Source organism: Molossus molossus, unplaced genomic scaffold (genome assembly GCF_014108415.1).
Source record: "Molossus molossus isolate mMolMol1 unplaced genomic scaffold, mMolMol1.p scaffold_m16_p_14, whole genome shotgun sequence".
In the NCBI taxonomy this organism is placed as follows: domain Eukaryota; kingdom Metazoa; phylum Chordata; class Mammalia; order Chiroptera; family Molossidae; genus Molossus; species Molossus molossus.
In genome coordinates this window covers 874,933-900,705 of record NW_023425349.1, presented here as the reverse complement: position 1 = coordinate 900,705, position 25,773 = coordinate 874,933, and the positions used below count along the sequence as shown (strand labels likewise).

The 25,773-nt window shown below is 59.6% G+C and overlaps 1 protein-coding gene across 2 annotated transcripts in view; it reads right to left on the bottom strand.

Moving 5' to 3' along the window:
* The window catches only part of PNPLA7 (patatin like phospholipase domain containing 7), a 55,900-nt gene that overhangs the window by 27,343 nt on the left and 2,784 nt on the right, over positions 1 to 25,773 (bottom strand). For both annotated transcript variants that reach the window (XM_036261617.1, XM_036261618.1), the window contains exons 3-17: positions 25,388 to 25,462; positions 25,192 to 25,273; positions 24,820 to 24,899; positions 23,871 to 23,962; positions 23,623 to 23,763; positions 22,887 to 23,046; positions 20,859 to 20,939; positions 15,593 to 15,721; positions 15,129 to 15,209; positions 13,619 to 13,745; positions 12,859 to 12,999; positions 12,063 to 12,151; positions 11,827 to 11,973; positions 2,078 to 2,155; positions 266 to 471 (exon numbers count right to left, since the gene is read on the bottom strand). In XM_036261617.1, the coding sequence (XP_036117510.1) occupies positions 266 to 471; positions 2,078 to 2,155; positions 11,827 to 11,973; positions 12,063 to 12,151; positions 12,859 to 12,999; positions 13,619 to 13,745; positions 15,129 to 15,209; positions 15,593 to 15,721; positions 20,859 to 20,939; positions 22,887 to 23,046; positions 23,623 to 23,763; positions 23,871 to 23,962; positions 24,820 to 24,899; positions 25,192 to 25,273; positions 25,388 to 25,462 (1,709 nt within the window). The remainder of the gene's footprint in view (positions 1 to 265; positions 472 to 2,077; positions 2,156 to 11,826; positions 11,974 to 12,062; positions 12,152 to 12,858; positions 13,000 to 13,618; positions 13,746 to 15,128; positions 15,210 to 15,592; positions 15,722 to 20,858; positions 20,940 to 22,886; positions 23,047 to 23,622; positions 23,764 to 23,870; positions 23,963 to 24,819; positions 24,900 to 25,191; positions 25,274 to 25,387; positions 25,463 to 25,773) is intronic.

Below are 25,773 nucleotides of genomic sequence, written 5' to 3'. Positions count from 1 at the left end.
CGAGGACACACACACACACTCGAAGATACAAAGGGACCAGCCATGCTCCCCAGCAGGCTGCTCACATGTCTGGGCCTGGAGGGGCTGGTGGGACCAAGGGTCCCAGAGGCAGAGGGCGCAGCAGCCGCGTGACACCTCTTCCTGCTCCCCTCACCATCCCGCCCTTGTCCCCAGGACACCTGTCTCCTCAAGTATGAGCGGAGCGGAGGCAGGACCTGGAAGGCACCGGCAGGAGGTGGGTGCGAGGGCGGCGGGCGGGACTCACTCGTAGAAATGGGCCTTGGAGATGGACAGGAAGCTGCAGTCCCTGTTGGCCTTGATGGTGAAGATGAGGGGCTCGCCGGTGAGCACGGCCAGCTGGCCCACCATCTCCCCGGGGCGCGTGACGAACAGGCAGCTGTCCTCCTCACTGTCGATCTTCCGCTGGTACACGTGCAGCAGCCCCGAGACCACAAAGATGATGTTCACGTCCTGACAGGAGACCCCAGACCAGGAAGTCAGCTCCGCCGGGTGGCCGGGCGCCCCAGAGAAGCGGCGCACTGTCCCCTGCCTGCCTCTCACAGGGCTGGGGACGGCGGCGCGCCCAGGTGTCTGGGCGTCACAGCTACAGGAGGCGCCATGCAGCGAGCCCAGCCTCAGACGCATACCCTGCGCTGTGTCGCGGTGCGGGGCCAGCTCCACGCTCCTGAGACATGAGGACACGACCTCTCTCCCTCGAGCACCCAGGCCCCCGGCCAGCGAGGATGCCTCCTGCTCTCTCTGCAGAGTCCTCGCAGGTCTGTCCCACAGGGGCTGGTGGACCCCTCCGCCCACCTGCCCACATCACAGGTGTTTTGGGTACTTCTACAAACATGCCCGCAAAACCACTCTGATGTCAACCCCAACGTATCTGTGTCCATCATGTGTCCTCTTTCCAAACCGCTCACCCTGCCCCCTTGGACCACATCCCCGTGGTCTGAGCAGAAAAGGGCCAGAGCGGCTCGGCTGGCCTTCCCGAACCCGGGGCGGCTGGGGACAGCCTTCCACAGCAGCTCTGGAGAGGGTTCCCAAGCAGGGCCACACCCTCTGGCAACTCGGGCTGAGCTGGGGCAGGGAGTCAGCCAGCCGCCTGCTTCCTCAGAGGAAAACAGAAAAGAAGGGAAGAGAGGGAGGGAGCGGGGCCATGAGAGTCCTCAGGAGGACTGAAGCCTCCCAACGCCACAGCTCCTGCTGCCTGTCAGGGCTGTCCTCCGTGTCCTGCGCTCGCTTGACTCAGCCCGTGCCAACTGCCGTGTCCCCTGGGCCCTGACGCCACCGCAGAAGGTGGCCGGGCCCCCGACAGCGGGCCCCAGGCCCGGGCTGCTGTGCCAGCAGACGCGGCTTTGGAGGCAAACCACACAGAGAGCCTGCTCCTATGCCAAGCGCTCAGGAAACACAACTATTTTCATCTGCGTCTAGGACTGAGGCCTGAGAGCAGGATTATCTTCCTGACTCTAAGGGAGACCAGTAAGCATCTGTGTGCACACGTGTGGGTGCAGGTCTGTACACACGTGTGGGTGTGAGTGTGTACATGTGTGGGTGCGGGTCTGCGCACATGTGTTGGTGCAGGTCCGCATGTGTGTGGGTACAGGTCTGTACACATGTGTGGGTGTGTACACATGTGGGTGTAAATGTGTGCGCATGTGGGTGTGTACACATGTGTGGGTACAGGTCCGCGCACGTGTGTGGATGCGGGTCCGAGCATGTGTGTGGGTGTGGGTCTGCACGTGTGTGGGTGCGGGTCTGTACACATGTGTGGGTGTGTACACGTGTGGGTATAAATGTGTGCGCATGTGGGTGTGTACACATGTGTGGGTGTGTACACGTGTGGGTATAAATGTGTGCGCATGTGGGTGTGTACACATGTGTGGGTGCAGGTCCGTGCACGCGTGTGGGTGCGGGTCTGCACCCCCCCTACAAAGAGGACAAGCCCAGGGAAGCAGCCGTTCGGGGACAGTGACAAGAGACCCACGTGGCGTGCCCGAGGGCTCCATCCAGCACGGGCTCGCAGTGCCGGGCGCTCCAGGGACGGCTCCTCAATCCTCGGCCTTCCACTCACCTGGTCTCCCTGTCTTGACACCACGGTGCCCCCCGGGACCTGAAGAAATGTCACGCGGCCATCTAGCAGTGAAGGGTCCTGAACACAGAAACGTGGAGTCAACACGAGGAGTCAGAGGACGAGCTCAAGGGGAGGCTCCACGGGCCCACGGGAGACGGAGTGGACACGGGGCCCACAGCCTCCAACATCAGAGTGGTGAGGTCGGCACGGGACAGTGCGGCCGCTCAGAGCGCACCGTGCGCCTGAACCCGTGACCTGAGGGACAGTGAGGAAGGAGGGAGAGGCGCTGGCAGAGGGCAAGCACATGGGAATGCCCATTCTCGTGCCCGCCGGGCCAGGTCCGCAGCACAGAGCGCCAGGCGCCCAGAACGCACTCAGACTCGGGAGGTGTCCCTGCGAAGGTGGAGGACACCGGCCGGGCCGAGACCGGGACACACACACCCAGAAGACTCATTCGTGGTCAGCTGGAAGGACAGCGGGACCAGACCATCAGCACACACAGGGCTGTGACCCTGGCACAAGGCTGCCACCCGCCGAGGGAAACCACAGCCCGGGCCCCAGCCTCTTCTGTAGGAGGAAGACCTGGAGAACCAGCAGCCACCCGGCTGCGGCCCCACCTCCCAACATCCACGAGGCGGCTGCACATGGGGGCCTGACTGACAGACAGATTGGAGAACCACTGTCGCGCTGCGAGGAGAGATGGGTATCGTGGCTGCTTATAACCAGTGCCGGGCCCTGGCCACACAGCTCTGCTGGTTTAGGGTCGCCCCTGACATGCCAAGGTTGCGGTTTGATTCCCGGTCAGGGCACATGCCCAGGTTGTGGGCCAAGTCCCCAGTGTGTGTGTGGGGGGGGTGTGCAGGAGGCGGCCAATCAATATTCTCTGTCATCAATGTTTAAAAAAATTTATTTAAAAAAGTAATAATAGTAAAAAAATTAAAACAGGCACTGGTTTTTGTTTTATAGAGGTAACATTTAAATATGTTTTCTTTATTGATTATAGAGAGAGGAAAAGAGAGAGAGAGAGACAGAAACACTGATGAGAGAGAACATCAACTGGCCGCCTCCTGCACGCCCCCCACTGGGGATGGGCCCACAACCTGGGCATGTGCCCTGACTGGGAATCGAACCGGCGACCTCTTGGTGCAAGGTCGACGCTCAACCACTGAGCCACACCAGCCGGGCAAACCAGTGCCTGTTTTTAGAGAGAAAACACTGAAAACTTGCCAGTCTGACAACATGATGACAGGGTCGCTGTGGGGGCAGATCCTGGGCACAGGTGGGCCCTGGGGCACAGAGGAATCAAGGCCGCCACCAGTGGGAGGCACTTTGCTGGATGGTGGGTACTCACCTTCATCAGAATTTCCCATATATTCTGTATGTGTTTAAATTTCTCATTAATGAAAAAAAAATTTTTAAGTTTTTTGAAAAGACCTAAGAAACAAACCAGCAGCATGTGGGCCTCCTTCAGCCTCGCCTCCCAACGCGACCAGGAGCCCCTCGAGCTCCTCCTGGACGCCCGGCTTCCGGAAGGAGGAGCCGGGAAGTCCCCGTCCACCCAGCAGGTAAGAGCTGGGTCGCCGAAAGGCGGGTGCTTGGCAGGAACCTGGCGGCAGCTGACTGCTTGTGGGGGCTTAGTGCAGACACCTCTGAGAGAACTTCGGGGGACCCAGTCGTGGGGGCCCCACAGTACTGTGGATCTGACCCGCAGGAGCCCCCCCAGGCTCACATGAACGCCTGAGAGACCCCTCGGAGGGAACATCTCTGTTTCCTGACAAGCAGTCCTGTCCTCGGGGAAACAGCACCCGAGCCTCACGTGCTGGGGTCCATCAGAGCCCAGCTCCAGCCCCTTCAGCCACCCTGTCCCGAGGGGTCGGAGGTAGAGCAGGCAGCACTGAGAGGGTCACGGGACAGAGGCCGGGCTCCTGAGACCGAGAGCTGCCCAAGGGCCACAGAGCCTCCCCCACCCTCCCCATCACTGAAGGCCGGAGTACCACAGCCCCGCTGACCGTGTGCATCATGCCCAGCTATCAAGAAAAATGTACACGCCACACCAGAAGGCAAAACGCCCCGTGTGAAGAGACCAGCCAGCACGTGAACACGCAGACTCGGCAGAGCGGGCGTGATCAGCGGGAGTCTGCAATGACGACGAATGTGCGGAGGGCTCTGCAGATGAAGTCCAGCAGGGGACAGAGGGCAGCGTCCGCAGAGGACGGAGATCCTGCACAAGGACAGAAAGGAACCCCAAGAGCAAAGGGCTGTGACAGGCAGAGGGCCTTGGACGGGCTGCTCGTGGCCTGGACGCAGTGCGGGAAGAAGTCCTGACCCGGGGACACGTCAGTAAGGCTGAGAAGCAGGCAGAAGAAACGCTGACAACCCCAGGACAGAGTGTCCAGGGCGTGGGGCCACCAGAGAGGCGCAGCCATCACCAGGAGGAGGAGAGACAAGAACAGGAGCGATATGGGCAGGAATCGCTGTCAGAGCTCACGGACATCAAACCACATGCCCAGGAAGCTCAGAGAACACCCAGAAGGGACATGCACAGAACTACACCCGGGCCATCACATTCAAGTTACAGAACGTCGAAGATAAAGAAAAACATCCTGGCCTTGGCCGGTTTGGCTCAGCGGTTAGAGCGCTGGCCTGCGGTCCAGAGAGTCCCGGGTTCGGTTCCCGCTAAGGGCACGTACCTCACTTGCAGTTTGTCCCGGCCCTGGTTGGGTCGTGCGGGAGGCAGCCACTCGATGTGTCCCTTTCAAGTTGATGTTTCTCTCTCTCTCTCCCCCTCCCACTCTATCTGAACAAAATATGGAAGAGTGTCCTCAGGTGAGGATAAAAAAAAAGAAAAGAAAAAATCCCGAAAGAATCCCTTCGGTTCAAAAAACACTTTACGTGTAGAGGAGGTGAGATTAGAATTACTTCCCACTTCCTAGAAACCACGCAAGAAGAAAGTGGAGGGAAATATTTTAAGTGTTATGAGAAAAAAAACCACCAACCTAGAATTCCATACCCAGAGAAACCACCCTTCAGACAGACAGAAGCTGAGGGGATCTGTTGCCAGTACCCCTGCCCTGGAAGAAATGTCAGAAGCTCTTCAGAGAGAAGGAAAATGAAGGTTGGAAGCTCTGACCTACATGCAGAGAAGAACGCTGGTGGAACGGGAGATGAGCTTCAAGACAAACTGTTACTGTTCTCGCTCTTAGTTTATCCAACAAGCAAGTCTGTTGGAAACAAGTGGCAACGATGCGGTAGATCACGTGTGCAAGCAGATCACGTGTGTTAGATTACGTGTTAGGTCACGTGGGACAGCACAGACCGGGACTGGGCCGAGAGGCAGGAGTTAGAAGAACTTTGTTATTATAAGGCCTTCGCACCACCCGCAAAGCGGTGCAGTGTTTAAGAGAAAGATTCTCTCTCCACACTGAATATCTCTGATGCCAAATGAGCGGACTTCTGCACCCCAAGCAATTCACTAGCCCTCCAGGAACCAGCGGGTGTCCGAGGACTCAATTCTGACGCCGACTACCTGGAGCCAGTGTCAGAGCCCACGGGGCTGCCCCCACGTCAGATGCTAATCACAAGCAGAGGGTCCCCAGGGCACCCACACTTCTGTCCGACTTGGCTGCAAATCGTGTCCACAAACCCCCTCAGGTCCAATGGTTTCACAGAACGGCTCGCATAACTCAGAGAAACACTTCCGTTTACCAAGGCATCAGACAATAAAGGATATGATACGGGATATGGATGAAGAGGTGCACGGGGCCAGGAGCTTCTGTCCCTGAGGAGCTGGGGCGGCCCCTCCTGGTAAGGACATGCCCACCAGCCTGGACTCTCCGCATTTGAGCCCAGGTGCGTCCATGTGGTTTCACGGAGCAGGCATTACAGGCTCCAGCCCCTCCCTCCCCGGAGGCCGCGCTCCTGAGCATGGCTTTGCTGCCTGGTGACCAGCCTCCGCCCAGGAGCCCGTGAGGAGGCACCAGGAGACTTCAGAGGCTGTCAGGAGCCGGGGCAGACACCAGCCCGTGTGCGGGTCCTGCGGTGCCACAGCCGTGCTGCAGTGTCCTGGGTGAGCGGTGAGCGCAGGGGCAGGGGCAGGAAAGCCCTAGACAGTGAGAGTGGTGTGGCAGGGATGCTGAGAAAGGAGCTCAAAGCCACCAGAGGGAGAGAAAGGGGCGAAGTAGAGACAGAGCGAAGGCAACAAAGAGGGAGCGTGAAGATGTGACCAAAGCCCACGCAACAGCAGACACACCATCGCTTTTCACACGCCAGCGGTCTGGACACGCTGGAGAAAGACAGGTGGTCTGCAGGACACCCCTAGGGATACAAGGACACAGGCAGCCCGCCGACCCTGCACCAAGAGGTCGCCAGTTTTATTCCCGGTCAGGGCACATGCCCAGGCTGTGGGCCAGATCCCCAGTGGGGGGGTGTGCAGGAGGCAGCCAATCGATGTTCTCTCTCATCAGTGTTTCCATCTCCCTCTCCCTTCCTCTGTCTCAAAATCAGTAAAGAGAAAAATAACAACAAAGACACAGGCAGATCAGAGTAGACGGATGGAGAAGGGGCCGTGCCCAGGGGCCGCCCCAGACGAAGCCGGCTGCAGGACGAGCGTGTCAGGGTGAAGGGCACCAGAGTGACGAGGGCTGGCTCTCCAGCAGGACCCGGCAGCCCAGCACACACCGTGTGTGCACCAGCAACAGCCTCAGAGTGACGAGGGCTGGCTCTCCAGCAGGACCCGGCAGCCCAGCGCACACCGTGTGTGCACCAGCAACAGCCTCAGAGTGACGAGGGCTGGCTCTCCAGCAGGACCCGGCAGCCCAGCGCACACCGTGTGTGCACCAGCAACAGCCTCAGAGCGGGCGAGGCGGAGACCGAGGGCGCTGCAGGGAGAGCCAGCCTACTGAAACGCAGAGACCCCCACACCGCGGTCAGGAACGGAAGGTCCAGCAGGCAGGGGTCAGCAAGGAGGTGGCTGAACTGATTACCTCGACCAATGGGGATGATGGGCGACGGCTTCGCACACTCAGCGGGAGGCAGTGCGCAGCCTCCCACGCTCACAGGGAGCGCCCACCAGTCAGACTGCTCTGGGCCATGGGCCACGCCCGCACAGACTCCGGGAGCAGAGACAGTCGTGTCTGCTCGCAGACCACAATGGAATTAAACTAGAAATCAACGCACGCGAACAGCTGGAAATCCCAACACTTGGAGGCCTAACAACACACTTCTAAATAACACATGGGTCAAAGAAGCCATCTCAAGAGGTGTTTGAATATATGTATCTACATTTTTTAAATTTTTTCTTTATTGATTTTAGAGAGAGAGGAAAGGAGAGAGAGAGATAGAAACATCGATGAGAGAGAACATCGATTGGCCGCCTCCTGCACGCCCCCCACTGGGGATTTGGCCCACAACCTGGGCATGTGCCCTGACCGGGAATGAACCAGTGACCACTTGGTGCAGGGTCGATGCTCAACCACTGAGCCATAGGTCAGGCGTATTTAAAACTACTTTGACCTGCCCTGGCCAGTTTGGCTCAGTGGTTAGAGTACTGGCCTGTGGACCAGAGTTGTGGGTTCAATTCTGGTCAAGGGCGTGTACCTCAGTTGCAGTTCGGTCCCTGGCCCTGGTCAGGGTCATGCCGGAAGCAACCAGTCGATATGTCTCTCTCACTTCGATGTTTCTCCCTCTCTCTCCCACTCTAGCTCAAGATAAATGGAAAAGTGTTCTCAGGTGAGGATTTAAAAAAAAAAAAGTTGAGGATTAACAAAAAAATTTTTTTAAACCAATCATCTAAGTTTCCAAATTAGGAAACAACAAAAAAAAAAAGGCAAGTTAAATCCAAAGTAAGCAGGAAAAAAGAAACAATAAAAGAGCAGAAATCGATAAGACTGAAAACAAAATCAATAGAGGGGGAAAAAAAACCTGTTTCTTTGAAAAAGATCAACAAAATTGGTAAGTCTCTGGCCAGGTTAACTGAGAAAAAAAAGAGAGGATACAAATTTTTACTATCAGAAATGAGAGGCCCAGCAGGTGTGGCTCTGTGGATGGAACATCGTCCCCTGGACTGAGAGGTCCCGGTTTGATTCCCGGTCAGGGCACATGCCCGGGTTGCAGGCTCGATCCCCAGTGTGGGGCGAGCAGGAGGCGGCCCACTGATGTTTCTCTTTCACGTGGATGTTTCTATCTCCCTCTCTCCCTTCCTCTCTCTCCTTAGCGGGAACTGAACCTGGGACTCTCTGGTCCACAGGCCAACGCTCTAACCGGTGAGCCAAACTGGCCAGGGCATGTTCCATTAAAAAAAAAAAGGAATTCACCAAACACTTAAGGAAGAAGTTGTACCAATTCTCTGCAATCTCTTTCAGACAACAGAAGCAGAGGGAACACTTCCCAACTAAGTCCAGGAGGCCAGCATCACCCTTGTAACCCAACAAGACGTTACAAGGAAACACTGTTGCCGTGAACACAGATGCAAATGTTCTCAGCAAGATGCTGGCAAATCGACTCCAACAACACACAGAAGAAGCATACGCCACAACCAACCGGAAGTTACCCTAGACGTGCAAGGTGGGTCCGCACGGGAGAACCAATGGACGCGATCTATCACGTCAACAGACACACAGAAAAGCACCTGACAAACCCCAACCCCCACTCGTGATAAAAACTCTCTGTGAACAGAAATAGAGAGGAATTCCCTCAACTCCGTAAAGAATACCTGCAAACCCGGCAGCTAACATCGTACTTAAAGGTCAAGTCCGCGCCTCCTGCTAAGACCGGGGGAAGGCAGCACGCCCCCTCCCGCGGCTCCTCCCCGACATCACGCTGCAAGTCCTTGCTGCTGCGACCAGCCGGCGTGGGAGACCGCTTTACCCAGAGGAGCTGAGCACCTCGTCCACACAGACACCTTCACTCGGGTGTGCGCAGCAGCCTTGCTCAGAATCGCCCAACACCTGGGAGCCACCACGGCGCCCGTCCGTAGGGGACGGAGGACAGACCAGAACATTACTCGGCAGTAGAGACCTGGGCTGAGGCCGCGCAGACAGGGGAGCCTCACCTGCCTGTGACTCTGAGAAGCCAGACTGCCGAGGCCTCACGCTGTGACGGCAGCTCCGTCTGTCTGGAGGAGGACAGACTGGAGACAGCGGAACGATGGGGGGCTGGGGAGGGGGGGCACAGGATTTTCAGGCAGTGAAGCTGCTCTGTGTGACGCGGTGACAGTGGACACGTGTCATCCCACATCTGTCCCCACTCACAGAACACCCCACCAAGAGTGACCCCGATGGCTGTGGGCTGGGGTGAAGGTGAGGTGCAGTGTGGGTCCATCTAGTGTAGCACATGGACCCCCTGGACGCCTTGATGGCGGGAAGGCTGTGCGGGGGAGGGGGGGCATGAAAAATTTCTACATTTTTCTAAATTCTGCTGTGAACCTGAAACTGGTCTAGAACATGAGTGGTCATGGCGGGGAGGCCTGTTCAAAGGTCTGATCAGCAGTGAGGAGAACGCTCACGACACCTGGAGAAGTGCGGCACGGCGAGCAGGCGATGACACGGGCCTTTCCGACCCTGAGCTGCGAGGAGGACACTGTGGTGTCTTGGAACAGGGTCCCCAACCCGGAGAGGGGACGTGTGCAAGGCCCGTGCCTGGGCAGGGGCAGAGGCAGAAAGGCAGCCACGAGCAGGCGCCGCCCGGCTGGCGACAGGTGCCGAGCTCCTCAGTGTTACTGTGACCTCCTTAATGCGTCAAGTTTTCCACAACGAGTAGAAAGATAAAAGATATTAGATTCTAGGTGAACAATGACTGAAGACAGGAGATAAAATAAAAGCTGAGAAAACGTCAACTGGATCATCTTTACGCTCCAGCAGTGGGTGAGACGCGAGTGGGGGGGGGGACCGAGAGTTCCGGAGGCCGTCCTGGAGCCCGGACATCAGGGAACCGCAACCGTGCGAGCCCAGGGCTGGTGAAGCAGACGGGCCCTGCAGGAAGGCACATCAGCTCGGTCTCGTGGGACGTCCACATGGACGTACGCCGCCCAGCAGCTGAGCGCGGCACAGGGACACAGGGCACCAGGCCAACGGTGGCCAGTGTGCAGACGGTGGAAAGAGCCAGGCGGAAACACTCAGCATAGCCCAGACCCTCGGCCGCACGGTGACCGTGGGCACGTGCGCTGGAGCGCAGAGCCGTCTCCACAGCGGGACTCGGGCCACAGCAGGCTAGACGCCAGGAGACGCTTGCTTAACTTGAATAAAACATTGACATTCACGTGTACAAGACTTTAACTCAAACCCCCACAGGAGAGACACAAGCACAAAGAGAACCGAGCAGAGGTGACACCTGGAGAGAAGGCTGACAGCGGTGGAGGACGCGGACGGCGGAGGGCCCAGAGCTCCTAGCGAACTGACCAGGAGGAACGCACTCTGCCCCCCACAGGCGGCTGCAGGTCCCAGCACGGTGAGAGGGAAGCCTCGCTCTTAGAAGAAAGACCAGCACAACTTCTCAGCGGTGACAATGGGGGACCAAGGTGCAGGGGAGGCTCCCTCTGCCCTCCTTCACCCCCACACTGGCCTGAACACTGGCCCAGTCGGGATGCTGCTGGGTGCCACGTGCACAGATGACGAGAACGACATTGGAAAGCCCCTTCTCCCATCAGCCCGAGGCCTGCAGCCTGCTCTGTCGGCCTGAGGGGGCGCTGCAGAGCGGCACTGCCCGCGGGGCAAACCAGAGCCACCCAGAAGGACGGCGCTGAGGACAGGGCAGTGGAGGAGGTCAGACTCCCCAATACTGGCCGTGAGCAAAGACGCCTATGATCTGGTCCCTCCTCGAGTCCCGCACAGGAGACTGACTGCATCTGCCCGAAAACCCCAGAAAGCAGAGCAAGGAGACAGGCAGCCGCCCGGAAAGTGTTCTGTACGGAGTGCAAGGGAGGAGGTGTTTCCGAGCTGTGCAGAGAGCACCAAGCACGGAGGACGGAGGAGCTCCCGCCCAGGACCCCGCGAAGGCAAAGCCAGCGCGACATCGTGCCGGCCTGTCCCCATCACAGGACTCCGGCCTCAGGACCAGAGTGACCGGAGCCGGCAGGGAAAGGCAGACAGACAGCGGGAGCCCTGCCCTCTGGGGAGCTCTGAGGAGCCACAGTGTCCACCTGGAGCCCCGACTGCTGGCACGGACGCAGGGCCACCGGAGCCCTCGCCCGCCAGCCTGGAAGGGGACGACGCACCCACAGGGTCGCAGACACGTCCCCACCACGCGACAGGCACGTTCAAGCACTGGCCCCGGAAGCAAGAGGATGATGGCGCCTCCACCCCGGCAGCACGGAGCATGGAGCACGGACGTGGAGGACGCACGGATGGGCGCTCACGTAAGCTCCGCACCAGGCCCTGGGCAGCAGCGTCCTGGAGAAGGTCTGTGGCCTGGAGCCTCGCCCGACAGGGAGGCTGCACAGGGACCACACTTAAAACGTGAGGGCAAAGGGCTGAACACCGCGCCCGCGACGGAGGCCCAGCCAGGCGCTGTTGCTCTACCCTCATCAGCACCCCTCCCGGGTGGTGTGCAGCAACCCCCCCCCCAGCAGGCACCTGTGTGCAGTGGGGGCGAGGACCCCCCACCCCGCGCAAAGCGGGTCCTGCTCAGGAGGGTCTGGCCCGGCCCCGGGGGCCCTGGGACACGCGCCCGAAGGGAGTGGGAGCTGAGGGCGGATTCTGTGGGGTCAGACGCCCGCCCACCTCCGCACAGCCAGGGGACTGGGGCCCGGCACCTACGTCCAGCTTCATCAGGGTCAGCAGGTCCTTCTTGGCGGCTGTGAAGATGGCGTCTGTCTTCCTGCTGGCGAGAGTCTCGTCCGAGCTGCAGTCCGAGTAGTGGAAGACAGCGGAGGGCGTCTCCGCGACCATCACGCTCTTCTTGACCTTGGGAAGAGTAGGGACACGGGTCAGAAGGGACACGGGGGGTCACCAGTGCAGGGGGAGCCTGGAAGGGGTGCGTGAGGGTGGCCCACCTTGCTGGCCATGGCACTCCCGGGGCGCTCCTCTGCATGCAGGGGGACCCTGGCACGGTCACAGGCCGTCTGCAGGTCTGAGGGGGTACCTGTGGACAGAGGGGAGACCAGGGGCCTGAGCTGGCGGCCAGGGCTGGCCGGGCACCGCCAACACCCACAGATGAGACTCAGCTCCGAGAGCGGAGCCACCAAGCAGCGGTGCCTTCTAAACGCGCCAAGTGCCAGCAGGAGCCACCTCGGCCCCAGCGCTACACATTCGGCCGCTGGGTCTGCCCGCCGGCCACCAGGCCCGAGCCGGCGCTCCCCCAGAGGCAGAGGCCTCCCACCCTAACCCTTCGGCAGCAGGGAAGACAGGGGGCTTCCAACACAGGAAGTGCAGCCACGGCGTGACCTGACAGAGGCCCACGAGCCAGGGCTCGGAGGGGCAGCGCCCTCCATCTGGGCCAGCACCGGGTGTGGCCCTCAGACTCAGGGCTGCCCTGTCCCTCAGCCGAGAGTCCTGTCTGCACTGACAAACCCTCAGCCTGGTGAGAGCCAGCAGCCTGGGAAATGTCTCCGGAGGCTGCACATCTGCAAGCTGGTGGGCACAGCCCCGCACGGGGAGGGCAGTGGCGCTGGTGGGCGACCCCCAGTGGCAGGAGGGGGCACGCAGGGCCCACAGGTGTGGCATCGTGGACGTGGATGCCAGGGGTGTGGTGAAACAGGGCGGTGTGGGGAGAAGCCCACCACTGCCTGCAGAGCCAGAGAGTAGGTGCAGGGCCCCTGGGTAAGCCCGGGGCAGGGACAGGGCCCTCACCTGGGGGAGCAGAAGCGGCCTGGTCGCCGGCCTGGGCCTTGCCGAGCGGGTCCGCCCTCTCCTCGCGGGCAGAAGGCAGCGGGAAGGAGTGGCTCCTCTTCAGCAGGGGCCCTGAGGCAGCGGCCCAGCTGCCCCCGTGGTCTGCGGGAGGGCACGGTGGAGGCGGGGCTCTGTCCACAGTGGCACAGACCCCATGTCTCCGCCCGGAGACAGCCTTTGCATGCCTGCCCTTGAGGGCCTCTCCTCATCCCCGGCACCTGTCCCCACCTGGCCAGGTGACTGATGAGCAAGGGACAGCCTCAGACCCAGGCCCTGCTGGCCCCGCCTGGGGGGTCCTCCTGAACTGGCCAGCCCCGCGGCCGGCGGAGCACCGTGAAGGTCGGCTCCGGCCCCGGGGTCCGCGGTGCCCTCTCCTCGGGCCGCTCCTAGCCAAGCGCCCTCAGGGTGCACCTGCGTGAGCCCGGCAAGCCCCCACGCCCATCGGCCCGAGGTGAGGCCGTGTGACCTCCAGGAAGGGCCCGGCCATGGGCAGCGCGGACTGTCACCTGCTGTCAGCTGCTGGCTGACAAGCACCCGTCCAAGTGGCTGCCAAGGCCCCCAGAGATCTCAGAGCAGCGAGGATGCAGCAAAAACCAGAGGCTCCCCCAGAATACCTTCTCCCCGGGACCAAGCGCCTCAGCAGGGACAGACGGCAGTGGGTGATGGGGCCAGGGCGGGAAGTGCCTGGGCTCTGGTGCAGGCCTGTCCCGGGGGCCAGTACCTGGGTCGCAGGACTCCTGGGGCCGCTGGGGCCGCTGGGGCCGCTCCTCGGGGCCGCTGCTCAGCTGCCTCTTGGCCTTTCCAGCAGACACGCTGGCTACAGACAGGAGGGGGATGGCCTGGCTCTCCTGGGACGGAAGAAAGGAGGTGCTGCCCTCGAGGAACAGCCACACCTGGGGGGACGCCAGGGTCGACTTGGACACCAGTTACATGAATAATGGGCCTGCCCATGTGTCTCCATGGGCGAGCATCATCCCCTGGACTGAGAGGTCCCGGTTCGATTCCCGGTCAGGGCACATGCCTGGGTTGTGGGCTTGATCCCCAGTGGGGGGCGTGCAGGAGGCGGCCGATAGATGTTTCTCTCTCACATCGACATTTCTCTCTCTCTCCCCCTAAAAAAAAAATCAATAAAAACATATTTTTTTTAAAAAGGGAGAACTAGCCCTGGTCGGTTTTGCTGAGTGGTTAGAGCATCGGCCCACGGACCAAAGAGTCACAGGTTCGATTCCGGTCAAGGGCACGGACCTCCGTTGTGGTTGAGTCCCCAGCCCTGGTTGGGGCCGTGCAGGAGGCAGCCACTCAATGTGTCCCTTTCACGTTGATGTTTCTCTCTCTCTCCCCCCCTCCCACTCTATCTGAACAAAAGTGGAAAAATGTCCTTGGGTGAGAATAAAAAAAAAAAAAGGAGCCCTGGCCGGTTTGGCTCAGCGGTTAGAGCATCGGCCTGCGGTCCTCAGAGACCCGGGTTCGGTTCCCGCTAAGGGCATGTACCTCGGTTGCAGTTTGTCCCTGGCCCTGGTTGGTTGTGCGGGTGGCAGCCACTCGATGTGTTCCTTTCACATCGATGTTTCTCTCTCTCTCTCTCTGTTCCTCTCTCTCCCTCCCACTCTACCTGAACAGAAAATGGAAAAATGTCCTCGGGTGAGGATAAAAAAAAAAAAAAAAAAGGAAAACTGGTTTGTTCAAAGTGACAAAGACCCAGCAAGTTTAATTAATAGTCAAAGTGGTCAGAAACCCTAACTTTCTCCATTGAGATGAAAAACCACGTAGGAAGGAAAAGGATTTGCCCTAAGACACCAGCAAAGAAAGATGAGAAAGCTGGGCCCCACCGAGTCAGGGAGGGGCTGGGGGAGACACATCCGGCACCGGGGCCACAGGACACGGCCGGCTCCGACCAGGGCCCCTGGCAAGTGCCAGGCTCACGGGACAGGTGCTCTTCAGGCTACGGGGACACAGCAGGTCGTGTCACAACTGTCCCATCGACTTCTCCCAAGGACTCGGGGTGGGGGGGCTAACCATCTCACAGCACCAGCTCAGCCTCACGGGCCTGGACAGACAGGGCGGGGCTGAGGGACCCCAGGCACCAGAGGGGACGGCCTCCATCGGACAGGCCATCACTCGGCAGGCGCCCGGTGACCAGCAGAGCTGGGGACAGACCAAATGCGGGACTCGGCACAGAAAAGGAACCCGCCTCCCGCCGGGCAGGCCCCCTGGCCGCCCCCAGCACTTACGGGGTTGAAGAGCTCCGTGGTCAGGCCCAGGTAGTTGTGCAGGGCCAGGAAGGTGACCCTCTGCAGCCGCACCATGATGATCTGCAGGCGGCAGGGGTACTGGGCATGAGCCCACTGGGGCCACTTGGACCTGAACCCGTTTGACAATCACCAGGTCCCCTAAGATGTCAGCATCAGGGGCATAAGCTCTGTGTTATTTGTAAGTCTTCTGCAAATCTAAAATCACTTCTAACGAGATTTAAATTTAAAAACTTTTGGGGGCAGCAGCAGATCAGAAGACCTGAGGTCACAGTACTGATTTTTATTGTAGGACATGCATACGAGGTTTCCAGAACCTCCCACAGTCCTCCCGGCACCCACCTGAAGCCCACACGCAGCAGCCCGCACTGCCCGAGCGGTCAGGCTCCTCCTGGGACCCGTGCGGGACTCTGTGACAGCTGGGACCGTACCTGAGAAGCACCCACCTGCACCACCCTGACCAGGGTTTCAGGGTACTTCTCGAACACCCCTTGAAAGGCCACAGCCGGAAGTCTGAGGATGGTGGACGGGGTGGCGGCACGGGCAGACACGGTTTTGTAGGGGGCAGTGTGGCCCTGCAATGACAGGCGCGGTGTGGGCTCCCGGCGTCCTGAGCAGACCCGGCTCTCAATCCCCGCCACGCAGTGCAGGACACCAGCCTGCGCAGCTCGCGCCAGACTACTGGCGCCACATGGCCCCCAGGGAGCCGCGCCCAGTGTGCCCCAAGGAGGAGGCTTGGCTCGAGGAGGCCGCCTGCCCTAAGGCCCAGGCTCAGTGCTCCGGGGTGTGGTCCCCGCTCCGAAGCTGCCCTCTCTGGGGCACAGCTGTCTGTCACCACCCGCTCCTCCCACCACTAGTTCCCAGCAACCGCCCCGCTCTCTTCTGTCTGGATGGTTTTGCTTCTGTCAAATCACATAAATGGAGTCACAGGGTCTGGCTCCTGTCACAGTGAGACGCCCGGGACACAAGCACACTCGGGACTGCCGACAGCCCAGACCGAGGCTGATTCGCAGAAGCACGGTGTCCTCGGGGTGCAGGGTGCACGTCTGTGGTTCGGAATCACACACAGGCAGCTGCTGGGATGTCTGCACAGGGGTGTCGTGTGACAGTCCACACTCCACTGGCCGGGCCCCCAGAACCACCCAGCTGTCTCCTCCGTGCTGTACCACTCAGCACCCCCAGCCAGGAGTGAGAGTTTCAGGGAACCTGCATGGTCACCTCCTCCAACCCTGGAAGTCCCCAGGGTCAGCAGCACCTAGTGCCACACCAGGAGGGAAGACCCGCGCAGGGGGGGTCCCGACCTCAGGGAGCAGAGGGGCTGCAGGCTGAGCAGTGGGAGCCTCCATCTAGTCCATCATCCAAGCAGGGCTGAGGCGGCCCACGCAGTCCCCACCTTCATGTTCCAAATGCCCACTTGCGGCGTGCGCCGACCCGACAGCGTGACTCCGGCCGAGTGTCTGCTGGCACCTTTCCCTGCTTTCCAGTGACTCGTGGTGTCCGAACACCGAGTTCCTCGTAGACTCAGGACATAGTTCCTTCTCAGGTGTGTGCTTTGCAAATATTTTCCTTCAGTTTACGAATTGACTTTTCATTCTTCCAACAGTGCCTTTCACAGACCACAAGTCTTTTGTGTTCAAGTCTGATTAACCAATTTTCCCAGACTGCTCCTCTGTCGTACCTGAGAAATCTCTGCGGAGCGGGAGGACACGGGCACCCTCGCCACCTCCTTCCCGAAGTGCAGCCTCAGGTCTCCCATGCAGGTGCGTGGCCCTCTCAGAGCCAAGGGGCCTGCTTTGCAGGTGGAGGGCTGTCCCTGCTGACTACCCCCCAAGACAGCCACACCCCTGCCAAACACCCGCTCACCCTGTGGCACGATGTGAACAAGGTCTTGTGACTCCCTCAGCTTTGTTTTTCCTTTCGGATTCTCTTACCTATTCGAGTTCCTTGCCTCCCATGTAATTTCACAATCCGTCTGTCCTGGGGAAAGAGCCTGCCGAGACTTTGCTTGGAATCACGTTGTGCGATGTGGGGAGATTTGCCTTCTTACCAACGTGGAGTCTTCATGCTCCCCCTTCCGCTGGCCCCTGACCAGCGACGTGACGTTTTCAGCCCAGACCCTGCACGTGCCTGGTCCCGTGGCCAGCAAGGGTTCCGGGGGTTGGTGCCATGACAGACGCTGCTGCTCTCGCCTGTCCCACTCCCAGATGTTCGCCGCTGGCACTTAGAAAGCCCTGGTGTTAGATCCGACCTTGGCCTCAGAGCTCACTCGCCAGCTCCTGTGCATCCTGGGGCTTCTGCGGGGTTCTCCACGTTCCCCACACCACCTGGTGCGCCGTACCCGCCCTAACCACCCGGCAGGGCCTCCAGGTGGTGCTGACGCGGTGGCGAGAATGGACTTTCTGGGTTTGATTCTGGTCTTCGAGGGAAAAACTAGTCTCTCCCATTTCAAGCAAGATGGTAGCTGTGAGTTTGTAGGGGTGTCCTCTTGGATTTGGGAAACCTCTTCCTAGCTTTCTGCGTTCCAGCAGGAAAGAACCTTCACGTGCTTTTCCTGCCTCCACCGGGACGATCGTGTGGCTTTTCCTCAGGATGCCAATCTGGTTCACTGCGCTGACCTGTTCCTTTTCTCGATGCATTCATCAGGGCGACCTCGTTAATACAGTGCCACAGGTCCCAGATGGACAGCTCTGTTCACACGGACCAACTGCGAAGGATGAACAGCTCACACGTCTCCCTGCGACCGTCACACATCTCCCTGCGACCGTCACACGTCTCCCTGCGACCGTCTCAGTCTCTGCGACAGTTCCACTAGTCTCTGCGACCGTCACACGTCTCATGCGGACGTGTATCCGTCTCCCTGCGGACGTAAACGTCTCCCTGCGACCGTCCACATGTTCCCTGCGACCGTCTCACGTCTCCCTGCGACCGTCACACGTCTCCCTGCGACCGTCACACGTCTCCCTGCGACCCGTCTCACGTCTCCCTTCGACCGTTCATGTCTCCATGCGACCGCAACGTCTACCTGCGAGTCTCACGTATCCTGCGCCCGTTCACGGTCTCCATGCGGGGACGTCTCAGTCTCACCTGCGACAGTCACTCGCTCCCTGCGGACCGTAACACGTATCCCTGAGACCGGCTCACGCTCCCTTCGACGTCTCACTTCTCCTGCGACCGTCTCACGTCTCCCTGCGACCGTCACACGTCTCCCTGCGACCGTCTCACGTCTCCCTGCGACCGTCACACGTCTCCCTGCGACCGTCTCACGTCTCCCTGCGACCGTCACTCGTCTCCCTGCGACCGTCACTCGTCTCCCTGCGACCGTCTCACGTCTCCCTGCGACCATTACACATTTCCCTCTAACATGCGCGGGGCTCGGGTTTCTAATACTTCATGGAGGACTTCTGTGGTTTTGTTCATGGGGTACCGGCTGGCGATGTGCTTTCCCTGTGACGTTGCGGCCTGGTATCGGGGTGACAGGGCTCCGGGCTGGATCGGGAGGCGTTCCCTCCCTCGCACTTCTCTGAGAGGGTCCCTGCGAACCGGCATCGCTTCTCCCGTCTGTGCAGGACCCACACGCACCTGCGGGAAGGACTTTCCTCACGAATCTGACACAGGACTACCCGAATAACCTACGTCCCATCGAGAGTGTGGGTAGTTTGTTTCTGTCCAGGGCTTCAGCAATTTCAACCAAGTTGTTGGTTCGACAGGGACAACGCTGCTCGCACACTCATCTTTTCAGGCCTGCCGTCTACAGAAACGCTCCCGCTCTCATTCCCGACGTCCGCGGTGTGTCTCCTCCTTCACGTCAATGGTCGGGCTGGAGGCCTCTCCATTTACCTATTGATCTTTTGCACGAGCCAACTTTTGGTTTTGTTGATTTTCTCTATTATTTTCCTATTTTCAATCTGATTTCTGCTTTTATCTTTATGACTTTCTTCCTTCTGTTAGCTTTGTATTTTCATTCACTCTTCCTAGTTTCTTAAAAGCTTAGATCACTGATTTGAGACCTTTCTTCTTTTCTAATACAAGTATTTGAGGCTATAAATTTCCCTCTATGCACTACTTTAGCTGCACTCCACAAATCTTGGTATGTTGTGTTTTCATTTAATTTAAAATACTTTTATTTCCCTATAATTTCTCTTTGATCAATATTTAATTTAAAAGTGTATTTTTAATAGCCAAATATTTAGGGGATTTTCTATATTTCACTATTGGTTTATGTTTTAATACCATCACAATCAAAAGGCAGACTTTGTATGATTTCGATCCCCTGGAATGTATCAGTGTGTTCTGCTGTGCTGGGTGCAGTGTTCAGTTATTAACTAACCACAGTGGTGGGTAGTACGGCTCAGACCTTCCATGCCTTCACAGGCTTCCTGCCTACTTGACCTGCCGCTTGAAAGAGAAGCTAAATTCACCGACTGTGACTCTGCACCTGCTTCTCCTTTTCAGTTGTTTCCACTCCTGAAATCACGTATTTTGAAATTCTGTTAGGTGAATACATGTTTGGGATGGGTCTGTCTTTTTGGTCCCACACAGGAGGTCGACAGAAAGCTAAAACAGAAGGGTGCGGAACACGAGAGGAGCCCAGAGGAGCGATGGAAGCTGCTCCTGGAGGGGCAGTGGCAGATGGCAGAGCTTCGTAAAATACCAGGTGTGCCTGGCCATGTGGCTCCGTGGACAGAACGTCATCCCAGGGACTGAGAGGTCGCTGGTTCGACTCCTGGTCAGGGCACATGCCCGGGTTGCGGGCCCGATCCCCAGTAGGGGGCGTGCAGGAGGCAGCCCATCAATGTTCCTCTCTCACATCCATGTTTCTATCACTTTCTCCCTTCCTCTCTCTAAAAAGTCAACAACAAAATACCACCAAATATATTCTTGAAGTTTTCCATGTGATTTTACAGATTTACACTTTTAAAAAAAACAACAAACACAAATGTCTGGTCGGGCAAAAATGATGTCCTTCCACAGGATGAGTTAGTTGATCCCACAGAGTTATTTTCTCTGAAGCGTCACCCCCCCCCCCGGCCTTCTCCTCTCCCCACTAAGCGAGGAGGTGGCCCTGCCACAGACCCAAGGACGAGGGGACCACAGCAGGCTGGGGGCACAGCTCACAGGGCTGGGATGGCATTCAACCCGCAGCCATGAAAACCAGGGCCGGCCCCAACCAGGGAGGACAGAGAAGGGTTTTCCCTGGTGTGCGCCAAAGCTGTTTTCTGCTAAAACCCACTGGCCGAGGTAGAGGGAGGTGTGACTGGGGGTTCAGCTCCGTCAGGGGTGTGCACCCCTGGGATCCAGCAAGTCTCTCCTAAGGCTTGTCCCACACACTAGACCTCGAATCCGCGAAGCATCGCCCACCCGAGGCCAGTGCTGCAGCAGCAAACAGCGAAGGCTGGGACACAAGGCGCCATGAGCACAGAAGACCCGAGCGCCCTCCTGGGAAGGGGGAACGTTCCACCCCACGGGGAGCTGTGCCTCTTGAACCTCAGACCACGTGTGTGTGACCCGGTCCGAAACACAGCAGTTTAAGAGACAACCCAAGCCGGAGATCAAATGCCCAGCTCTGCTTAAATACATGGAGTAGCTCCCACTACACCCCAATCTCTGGGGTCCCCCCCACCCCTCCAGATCAGGGCCCGGCACTGGGGATGCCTGGCCTTGGTGCTGAGGGACCTGTGTTCCGGCGAAGGTGGGCAGACCAGGGGCACTCACGGTGATGACGTCCAGGATGCTGAGGAGACTGTGGACGCTGTCCCCGGCTAGCACCTCTTTGACCACCACCTCGGAGCTGTCCTGCATGTGGGGAGAGCAGAGATCTGCTGTCGGGGGCTCGGCCCAGCCCTGGGCAAACCGGGCTCTACTGTGGTCTGGTCCGGAGAGGCAGAGGCCACACCCTGCTGACTCGCAGGGACCAGAGGTGAGAAACTCAAAGCAGAGAACAGATGCAGGAGAACAGACCAGAGAGTGAAGAAACCCAGCCAGGCCCTGGCTGGTTTGGCCTAGCGGTTAGAGCATCAGCCTGCAGACTGGAGAGTCCCAGGTTTGGTTCCCATTAAGGGCATGGACCTCGGTTGCAGTTTGTCCCCGGCCCCAGTTGGGGTTGTATGGGTGGCAGCCACTCGATGGGTGTCTCTCACATCGATGTTTCTCTCTCTCTTCTTCCCTCTCTCCTTCCCGCTCTATCTGAAGATAAACACAAAAGTGTCCTCAAGTGAGGATTAAAAGAAAAAGAAAAAGAAAAGAAAAGAAACCCAGCCAGGCGGCACAACATCCCACGGCAGGGCCTGTTCCCGCCCGAGCCCCGAGCCCGAGCCCCACTAGCCCTCAGAGCCGCGGACCTCTCTGGGGGGCTGTGGACCCGCGCTACGTGTCAGCATGAACAACGGCCTTCTGCACGGTCCCCACGGACTGAGACAGACGCCCACTAGGTGCTGGTGGCCTCACACAGCACGGGCCTCACCGGACCAGGACACATCCCGAGAAATGACCCTGAGGCTGTGTGACTGTCACAGGGCGCGCACACCTGGGCTGCACCGTGCACCCAGTCCTGGGCTGCTGGCCGGGACGGGACGTTAACTGTATGAGGACGGTGAACCCCGTAACGACGGTGCTTGTGTCCAAACACAGAGAAGGCACAGTATCGACACGGGGTAACCGATGAAAGCTGGTGAGCTGTCGGGGCACCGGGGCTGCTGCGGGGAGGCCGGGGCTGAGGGTGGGGCTGAGGGCGTGGCCGTGCCCGACTGTGACCACCACACTCGGGCTGCACTCAGTTCCTAAAAGATGTTTCTTCCTTCAACGATGAATTAACCTGCCCTGGCTGGTTTTGCTCAGCGGTTAGTACATTGGCCTGAAGACAGGAGAGTTGTGGGTTCGATTCCTGGTCAAGGGCGCATACAGGGGTTACAGGTTTGATCCCCAGCCCTGGTCGGAGTCTTGAGGGAGGCAACCAATCGGTGGGTCTCTCTCACATCAACGTTTCTCTCCCTCTCCTCACTCTATCAATGGAAAAATATCCCCAGGTGAGGATTAACAAAAAAAAAAAGTAAGTAAGTAAGTAAGGTGCTCTGACGTCACCACAGCTCTGACGTCACCGGGCGACTGTCCCGGCTCCTGTACCGCCTCACAGGCCACCGTCCTGGACGGGGCTGTCATGAAGCCCAACTGGAGGACCTGGGAGAAGGCCGATTCCTTTCTGACTGCCCAGCAAGCCCAGCCACAGACGAGGCTACGCGGGAAGCGCAGGGCGTGCGGGAACCACCTGGGTGGGGCCCAGCCCCGGGGCTGGCAGGTGGGAGCGTCCCTGATGTTGGGAGCGACTTCGTGCCCTCCGGGGTGCGCTAAGCATTGGCTTCAAACAGTAACAAGCAGTGGGAAGCAGCCTGGGTCACCCCACAGGGCGAATGAACCCACACGCCCACCTGCAAAGCACCCAGACCTCGCAGGCTTGGCCTGAGGTCGCCGCCCCTGGCGACGGCGCTAGGGTACAATCTGACAGGGACAGGAAGCGAGTGTTCAGCTTCCAGGTGAGTGGGTGCCCTACTCATTCCCGTAGAGCCCAAGCCGTGATACCCGAAAACAGGCAAGAGCGCCAGGGGTCCCGGCAGAGCAGCGCCGAGCGCCAGCAGCCTGTGAGGAAGGGAAGGGCTCCGTCCCCATGCTCGGGACCGACGTGTGCCTCTTTCTCAAAGAACCGAAAGCCAAGATTTTGCACTAACTGCTCAATGGAAAACTCCTTACCGCATCCTGAATGCAGACCTCCAGCCGCCCGTCCTGTACCACGTAGATGCTTGTGTCCGGCTCCCCCGGCCGGAACACGTGCTCCCCTTCGAGCAGCTGCATGAAGACCATGTGTTTGCACAGTTCCAGGAATAGTGGCTTCTCAAAGTGGCCCAGGACCCTGCAAGAACCACAGCACACATGGACTCCTGCCAGTAGGGAGGGCCAGCGGGACAGCCTTCGGAAGAGACTGACAGGAATCTGGGCCAGCGTGACCACCAGCCAGGTCCAGAGAGCTGGCTTCCACAGGGCTGCGGCCTGGAGTCACCACGAGGACCAGAGCTTCACCTCCAGGAGTCCCCGCGAGCTGCTTCCAGCCCAAAGAGCCCTGGAGCCGCAACTCTGAACTTGAACTGGATGCACAACCAAGGCCAGGCCTGGACACACTCCTGGGACCTGGGAGGAAGATGGTGGAGGGAGACGGGTTTCCAGGAGAGGGAAGGCAGGGCTCCTGGGATGGGGGAGGGACCAACTGGTAACTTTCGGTCCAGCCTCCACTCCCACACGTGCTCTGAGTTCCCCTGGAGGTGAAAATGTAAACACAACAGCCAAGAACGGGTAAGGAGGCTCCTCCAACCACGGGGCAGAGCCGGAAGGAGCGACACTCTGCCAACCATCGGGGCCCCGGGGAGTGCGTCCGGACGCCAGGCTGCGGCAGCCCCAGCAATAATGGCCCCCTGCCCCCGGCTCCTCTTACCTGACGTTTTTCAACATGTACAGAACTTCCAAGGGCAGCTGAGAGTTCTTCACGTCGAACTCCGTGAGGTCGGCCTCCAGCAGGGACGGCGGGGGCTCCTTTGGCTGCAGGGTGGGGTACTCCTTCTTGAACCGCAGGATCCTAGAGGCAGAGCCGCACCCTGGAGCTGGGCCCCCGCAGCGGGGAGACACAGCAGTGCCCCCGGGAGAGCAGCGGGGCAGGTGTGGCCTGAAGGGCAGTCCCAGTACCTCTTGGCCAAAGACAGCACCTTGGTCCTCTTCCTCACCCGCTGCCGGGGGGCGGCCGTGCTCCCCACAAGGGTATGGGGGAGTGTGGTCACCTGCAGCGTGAAAAGCAGAGGCTAGATCCAGGTCTCAACCTTGGGGGCCAGTCCCTGCCCTCAGCCGGCCTTCATGTGAGGTGTGTCGGCCCCCGGGTGTCAGCTCCGTTATGCGCAAGTGGTCACAACTCCACTCCCTCCCAGGTGTCTCCGCACCACTGGACCCCATTCCTGTCCTCCTCCGCCTGGGTCTAGTTGGTCACTGCACAGTCCTCAGTGGGACCAGGGGTGGACGGCCCCCACCTGACATGCACGAGCCCCTTCCACTTGCTGGGGGTCACTCCGTGTGGCCCTGCGCTAGGCTGAGGCAGCCCCACACTGTCCCCACACTCCAGGTCTGACCCCTGCCACCGGCAGGCACAGCAGTGTCCAAGCTCTGAGCGGCCACCGCAGCTGTGAGCAGCCCCAGCTGAGCTCCTGTCTCCAGCACCTGAAGACCAGGACACCTTCTCGTCTGACGGTGCGGGTTTCCCACCAAGGACACGCGCTACCTGTGTACCCAGGCAACGAGAGTGACTGCTGGAGCCTGCAGTCTAAGTACAGGGGCCTCTGGGCGGTCTGGAGTCCTTCCTGCCCTCAGGGTTGGGACCGGGCTGGGGGTCTCCAGGAACGGCTGCTTGTCCCCGGAGGGGGGCTTCCACCTTGTGGGGACTTGGCCCCAAATCCTGGCAGGACCACCAGCCACAGGCCTGGAGCCAGGACCCTCCGTGCCCACACGCCCCAGGGACGTCTCCAGTTGAGACAAACGCTCTCTCTCGGGGCCCACAGGCCTCTGTCTCTGCGCACCTGCCAAAGCCGCCTCGGAGCTCTGACCCCGGCCCAGCCCCACCAGGCCTCCCAGCCCACTGCCCGGTCACCTTCCTCATGATCTTCCGGCCGTAGAACATCACCTTGTCCCTCTTCCGGAACCTGTACTGAGGGGTGGGTTGCACTTGTCCTGCGAGGGAGCAGAGCGGTCTCCTGAGCCGGGCCCGGCACCCAGCACAGGAAGAAAAAGCAGCGTCTGGCCCAGGGCTGGTACACACCCACCAAGGGACCAGCAAGGGCAGCTTTTTCCACAGAAGCTGTGCTAGAGTCAAGAGAAGCTTGCGAAGACTCGGACCCTGTGCACTCAGCGCCCGCCTAGACCGCCAGCAATCTCCAGGCAACGCCACCAGGGGCTTGAAACGCAGGCAGGTCACGGTGCCCTCGTCCCTCCCACCAGAGCTGGAAACTGAAGCGATACTCACGGGATCGGTTAACCCTTCTGTACACAAAAACGATGGTGACGCCAACGAGGGCCAGGAGGGCTCCGATCACCATCCCCGTGAGCTGGGCGAGGGGGCAGACAGAGCACCCCTCAACAAGGCTGTAGGGAGCCCACCCCACCCCGCCACAGGTGGAGCCCGGCCCAGGGGGGAGCCCGGCCCAGGGGGAGCTGGTTACCATGGTAGCCTGTGAATGCTGCTCCATCAGCTGCAGCCACCAGGATTGCAGGGCAGTGCCCAGACAGACGCCAGCCTGGAAGAGCGCACCGGGGTCAGGAAGGGCAGGGCAGGCATGGCTGCCCGGGGCAGTGGGCACAGAGCTCCTGGTTGGGGGAGACCCTGGGAAGAAGCAGTCTTCTGGGAGCTGAGGGCCCGAGCCCACGTGCTCGGAGCAGAGACCTGCTTCCATGACCACTCGGGACAGCAGGGCAGCGCCAGCTGCCGGCTGTGTTACACGTCATGAGCACCTCTGCACCCTGAGAACTCAGGATGCCAGTCCAGGGAAAAGGCCCAGCTGGCCACAGGGGGTGTAAAGGCCGACTCTCGATGTTCTCTGGTCACCAA